The 6,574-nt window shown below is 48.6% G+C and overlaps 2 protein-coding genes across 2 annotated transcripts; one reads left to right on the forward strand and one right to left on the reverse strand.

Moving 5' to 3' along the window:
• Nucleotides 1–2,684: 2,684 nt before the first annotated feature.
• Nucleotides 2,685–4,437, reverse strand: AGABI2DRAFT_190074 (hypothetical protein). Its single transcript, XM_006454776.1, is given in 7 exon segments — nt 2,685–2,707; nt 2,721–2,941; nt 3,012–3,118; nt 3,175–3,993; nt 4,051–4,133; nt 4,189–4,291; nt 4,340–4,437. The coding sequence occupies 4 exon segments, from the start codon at nt 4,085–4,087 to the stop codon at nt 2,738–2,740; spliced, it is 1,167 nt and encodes a 388-aa protein (XP_006454839.1). The 5' UTR covers nt 4,088–4,133; nt 4,189–4,291; nt 4,340–4,437; the 3' UTR covers nt 2,685–2,707; nt 2,721–2,737.
• An 811-nt stretch (nt 4,438–5,248) lies between these two features.
• Nucleotides 5,249–6,561, forward strand: AGABI2DRAFT_190075 (hypothetical protein). The gene is made up of 4 exons (XM_006454777.1): nt 5,249–5,334; nt 5,382–5,682; nt 5,730–5,845; nt 5,895–6,561. Exons 1-4 carry the CDS (start codon nt 5,294–5,296, stop codon nt 6,544–6,546), a joined length of 1,110 nt encoding a protein of 369 aa, XP_006454840.1. The 5' UTR covers nt 5,249–5,293; the 3' UTR covers nt 6,547–6,561.
• The last annotated feature ends 13 nt before the right edge of the window (nt 6,562–6,574 follow it).

Raw genomic sequence — 6,574 nt, forward strand, 5'->3', positions numbered from 1 at the left:
CCCCGTGTTTTTCACCTGGGATGATGAATTTTTTGAGATTTGAGCAAACATCGAAGACACTGACTCCTGGAAGGAAGGGAAGTTCCAGAGTATGTAGTTTTGATCCATGTTTTCGTAAAAAGGTGATCGCCCCATCACATCTATCAAGGACTAAAAAATGAGCACATCTGATTTTTGGGAGACTATAAAAAAACAGGTTCAGTACTTGAAACCGAAAAAACCAAGATCAAGAAACGCACTTCAAACAGCTCATGAATAACAAAAAAGTGTTGCTGAAGGAACTGCAAGTGATCGTATCCAGATACGGTAAAGCCGTCTTCACCACATCCGCAGAATCAAACTCAAATCTCGCCGGAGACGAAAAATCCAACCACCTCAAACCCTTGAACTGATAAAACAAATCCGGCGACTTGGGTTGCGAAGGTCGATGCAACTGGATAGCCAAATCCATCAACCTCGACCCCGCTTTCTGCGCCAAGGCGGAAAGCGAATTCCAATCTAAAACGTCTTGTGTTGCTGTAGTATAACCAGGGTAGGCTAGACGGTTGGCAATGACGCGACGGAGGTTGCGAGTGTAGGAGAAAAACTTGGTGAGGTTATGTTTGAGTTCGGCGGAATGACTCAATTCGTATATTATCGACGTCTTGACGAGTGCGCCCAACTTTTTGTTTCGTTTGAAAACGACATTCAAGATTTGGACATCACTGTTGCTCGATATCATGATAGATCGATAGTAAAGGGGTAAAGCGAGTATCTATTATTTTGTGGGGTTATAGGCGTTTATAAAGCATTTCACATTGTAATGAGGGACCTACGTGGAATTTTTTGCAAACTAGGACGAGTTTTCTTCGATAGTAGGACTGGTACTCTCGTCTGACATGGCCAGGAAGACAAAACGGGTCGAGTTGTTCGATTTCGTCGATACCCATCGCATAAAAGAGGACGTTAGATAGAGCGGTATCCGGTAAATCCGAAACCCAGTTTCGTTTTACAAGAGCTACCGATGATGACGATGATGGCAACGATGAAGGATTGTCGTCCAAAAAGTCGGTATCTGTCGCATTTATAACGTCCTCACTGTGCCAAAAAAAAAAAAAAACCTAAGCGAATGTTAAAAAAAAAATTTTGGACAACAAACTTACTCAATCCAATGCAACAGTTTCTCCAACTTTGGATTCTGATTATAAGCATTCGTCACTGAAAAATGTACAGTCTTCCGATTTCCTTTGACAAGAATCTGCTTAATGCTCTTCGATTGACTCAACTTGCGCATCCAATCATAAAAATACGACAGATGACCGACAGAGACGACTTCGATGGTTTGGCTTTGACATATGGCATCGATGAAATCTGGGAAACCGCTGTTCCAACCCATATTAGAAGGTAATGTAACTATAGTCTAAACACCCCCCACAAAAGAAAGAAAAAGTGGCGTTCAATTCAACGTGAGAAGGGAAAGAAAAAAAAGAAAAAAAATCCACTCACAAGTTTATCCCATTTCGCAATATACTCCCTCAAAACCTCCACAAACTGATCCCTCTTCTTATTCGTCAATTTCCTCCTGATATACTTGCCAGATAAATCATAGATAATCAACCTCTTTGGTTTGATCAACCCCAGAGTACTACAAATCCCAACCACAACATCCGCCGAATAAATCTCCAATGACACACACAAATCCGTCAAACTCCCCGCACAACGTTTAAAAATCACGGACAAAGATGCGCAATACCCGCTTTCGATGCGCAACTTTTTGATAAACGTGCCTAGGACAGGCGTCGATTCGAGTGTAGATTCAAGAGCCTGAATTTGGGCTTTGGAGCGGAGGACAACGACAGAGTAGAGGAGGGGTGTAGCAACGCGAAGCCAGTCTTTGCATACCAGGAGATAACCAGAAGTGGTAGGTGTGTAATTCGCGAAAGGTGAATCGCCACTGGGACATGCAAAAGATGCATCTGGCACTTGGAGAGCAGGTGCTAGAATTTCTTTGAGGAGTTCGTCTGGTAGAAAAGAATACATATAAACAATTTTGTGGGGTGGATTGAAGACGACGGCGACGGCGACGACCGAGACAAGCACAACCCTCCCGCCCTCGCACGCGCTTTGCTTATGTATGTGGCGGGTTTGATCCCATCACATCCCGCCATCACCTCCTTAATAAAATGACTCGAATTTACAGCTCGGAGTCATAGAGACGGAGGCGAACACCCAAATAAGACGTACTAGGGTCAGGACCAGTAAGGAACAGTCCGAAAAAGCTGAACTTAAATTTGATTAAATTAAATTTCAGTATCAAGCCGAAAAAACAAACAAACATAAAAACGAAAGAGATAAAAAATACATAATCAGTCCTCTGAGCCCAAAATCATCAACATTTAAAGGTAGTCCGAGCAGAAAGTTACCAAGTTTTGAGTTCCTACAGTGATGTTGTAAGCAGTTGTATGGCCATCAAAAATCGAGTTTGAAACCATCATCAACGCGTCAACATGTCACTATTTCACGTCATTATCTCATCCGTCGCATCGCAACGGGTTATGAATGCACCGCCCACTCAACAACGACGGCCGCACGCGATCTTTCAGTAAACACTCGTTGTAAGTAAGTGCCCACACGATACTCAAACAGCATTAAAAAACAAATAAATCCTATAACAAAAAGTCCGACTCAAAATTACATTAACATTAATAAACAATATAACACACAAAACCAGGTAGTAGTAATCTCATCACCTCTACTACTAACCCGTCTGAATCCTCCTCCTCGAACTCCGACTCCGACTCCCCATACTCATCCTCGCACTCTCAAACCTCTCCCTAATCCTCGCATACCCCACCCTATCCACCCTATGCACATAATAACATCCTCCACTATTTCCCCACGATACACTTCCCGAATGATATTGCCTTTCGCTTACTTCGAAAATGGCACTGATATCGTCGACCTTTTTGAAAGAAAAAAAATGTCAATGTACACATTTCGTTATGGATTGAGTGGAGATGAATTTTTTTTACGTTGCGTTCCGTCATACGGGCATTCAGCGAACTCACAAAAGGCGCCAACGAAATCACGATAGCGCCCTCCTTAAGATCCAAAAACTTTGGTTTGAGCGCCTCATTCACTAACAACAAAGTCAGTCAACAAAATCAGAAAGGAAAAGAAAACAATGTCTCTCACAGCTCTCTTCAAACACCTTATTATCCACCAACACCACATCCGCCTTCGACATCAACTCATCCACCCGTCTACTCTTCAACATATCCCCCTCCTCAAGTTCAATCTCCCCAATATCAATCCCCCACATCCTCGCTCGTATCTTGACTTGTTCCGCCATATCCCTCGCCACACGCGCAGGTTGAGGCATAAGCTCAATCCCATACGCAGTACATCCCGTCTGCAACGCCGCCTGAACCACCACATTCGCAACACCACTCCCCAAATCCAAAAACAACGAGTCTTCTCGCAACTGTGTCAATCGTATAATCTCATGAGTTAAATTCGGCATGAGTTCTCCATAGACAGTGCTCGAAAACGCTTCGTACTTCTTCAACGTTTTGACGTTGGGCCCTACTGCACGCTGATAATTTTCATCAATCACACGCATGAGAACCGGTTTGGGAAGCCCAGGTTCCGTCCATGACTCGACAACATTCATGAGAGGATTGGGAGGGGGAGGCTCGAATGGATCGGTCGATATGGGATATTTTATACTGCGCAGTTTTGCATTAATCGCATCTAGGGCACGAAGGAAGAGCGGTCCATCTTGTAAATTGATGGCACGCCTGAGAGCACGAAGGAGTGGGACGTGAGTTGCAGTGTCAAATATAGCGAATGCATCGATGGGGAGGTCCTCTATACTGGTGGCCGATACAGTTGACGCTCGGGATTGAGGCGGAGAGGGCGACGGGGATGGAGATGAGGGAGGAGAATCAACGTCGGTGAAGGATTCATGAGGGAGAGGCCCAAACAGTGCCTGCTGCGTGGGCGTTAAATAAACTTTTGGGGTTTTGTCATGAACAGTGGGCAGAGGGAGAAAGGGTGAGAGCGTCTCACATTCTACGATTGTCATGAGTGACTTTTCTAAATCCATGATGGGGTTGTAGTGGTCTTTATCTTTAGGCGCAAGAAGAATAAACCTGTGACGCGATTGAATGGCGAGGAGAGAGGTGCTTGACGTGTAGCGGCACTAACCTCTCCTTTGCGCTGGTATTGGGGTATTCAAGTTCAGCGACGGGATAATTATCGGGGTCGGTGTCAAAGGACCTGTCATTGGGGTTAGCGGGATTCCTAAAATCTGACCGACGTCAGTAAAAATCGAATGAAAAAACAGCAAGTTGCATACAGGGCTTGTAAGATTTGATGAGCCGCTTGACTATTGTTTCAGAGCTGAGAAAAGTGCCTCCTGGATGTCCATCCTGGTCTATTCGCCACCTGCGCTGGAAAAGAGGCGCATCCGAGTCGAGGCCGGTAAAGAGGGACGCGGAACGCGATCTGTCGCTGCGGTATATGGGTTCGGGGGAGGGAGTGAGGCGGCTCTGACGGCTGTGGGCGCGTGATGGGGCGCGGGATGAGGCTGTGAGGGACGAGTTGCGTTTTCTGGGTTTCTTCTTTGGCGCCGCGCGAGGACGTTTAGATTCTGGCGGGCAAGAGGGGGCAGACTCTTCGCGTTTGCGCTTCTTTTTTACTGGAGAGGAGGGTTCTGAGAGGGGAGAGGAAAAGGGCGGGGAGGAGGCGGGGCGGAGGATAGGTTCTGTGTGGACGGGGCTGGAGGACGGGGAGGACGGTGGCGGGGGGTGTTGGATGCGGCGCCTGGTCTTGACGATGACGGAGGAGGAGGAGGGCGGGATGGCGGAGGAGAAGAAACTGAAGTCGGTGGACGAGGAGAGCATTGCTGATCAAAACAAACGCCATCAGTGTTTTCATTTATGTCCGCTTTACCGCTGTTGTCCGACGTCCTTCAAAACAAACACGCCACTATGCCCATTAAATGAATGGAATTGCACTGTATAGATCTACAACAGACATGCTAGACAACCCATGCCTACGAGCCCTTCTCTGGGTGCTCGGGCTCGTTTCCCCGACCCTTTGTCGACTACGCAAACGTCTGACTGCTTCGCCAGGGATCCCTGTTGATGATCCCTGCCCGTCTTATTGGATGTCTCCTCCGTCTCGTATCGCTAAACATGGTTCTGATGCGACGGTTCCGACATATGCAGATGTGGTTATCATTGGGAGCGGAATCACGGGTGCGTCTGTTGCAAGAGCGATCCTGGACGAGGAGACAGTGGTCGTGGTCATGCTGGAGGCCAGGGACACGTGCTCCGGGGCGACGGGACGGTATGTGAACGAGTATGCCTGTGTAACAGTGTTGACGGTCAGTTTAGGAACGGTGGACACATTACGCCTGTGCTGTATCAAGAGTACAGCGAGCTGAAGAAGAAACATGGGGCAGAGGTGGCGGGGGAGATAGTGCGGTTCCGCCTGTCGCATTTGGACGAGTTATTGGCAGTGGCCTCTGAGGAAAAGTTGCTAGAGGAAAGTCAATGCCGCGAGACGCGTGCCTACGATGTCTATCAGAATCCAAGTTTGTATCGCAATGCAAAGAAGCTGCTCGAGGTGTTTAAGCAAGATCTGCCTGTGGAAGGGAGTGACATGGAGATTGTAGAGGACAGAGCCATGCTTCAAGTTGGTGTTTGTATCGAGCATGTGATCAATACCTGATTTTTTGACAGGAACTGCAACTGGCTCCGTCTGTGGTCGGGTGTGTGGCGAGCCGTGGTGGCGCGGTGCATCCGTATCGACTGGTGACAGGGATACTGGAGAGGCTATTGAAAAGATATCCTTCGAGGTACAGATTACCAGTATAAATGAGGGAGACTTTTGACCCAAGAGAACAGATTTTATCTGCTGACGCATACGCCGTGTACGAGTATTGAAGATGTCGAGGGGGGTTATGCAGTAAAGACGCCTCGGGGAGAGATTCGGGCTCGACAGGTGGTTCATGCGACGAACGCGTGGGTGTCGCATCTGCTGCCTGGGTTGCGGGGCAAGGTGATACCAGCGCGGGCAGTGATGACGGTGCAGATGCCAGAGGAAAAGTGGACAGAGACGGGTTCACGGTCGTTTGTGATGTATCCTGGGTCGTCGTACATGGTGTTTGACTATCTGACGCAGCAGCCCAGTGGTGAGCTGATGATGGGCGGGGGTTTTTTCAGGCACCACGCGCACCTGACAGAGATTGGAAATGCAGATGACCGGGGCTGGCATGGCAAAGTTGCCGCGTATCTCGGCACCACGCAGTATTTCCGGCGATCTGCCGGGGTTACCGGGGTTTGGGGTGGGATTATGGCCATGTCGGCGGACGGGCAGCCGTGGGTGGGCCGGGTGCCGGGTGCGATATCGGGGCGTGCGGGGGCCGGAGAGTGGGTTGCGGCGGGGTATTCGGGGGAAGGGATGGTGCACGCGTGGGGATGCGGACGGGCGGTCGGAGAGGAGATGGGCGGCCGGGAAGAGAGAGTGCCGAGAGTGTTTAGAGCGTGGGAGAAATAATAGTGTGTGATCTGGCAGACGTCGACGT

Source organism: Agaricus bisporus (genome assembly GCF_000300575.1).
Source record: "Agaricus bisporus var. bisporus H97 unplaced genomic scaffold AGABI2scaffold_1, whole genome shotgun sequence".
Classification (NCBI taxonomy): Eukaryota; Fungi; Basidiomycota; class Agaricomycetes; order Agaricales; family Agaricaceae; genus Agaricus; species Agaricus bisporus.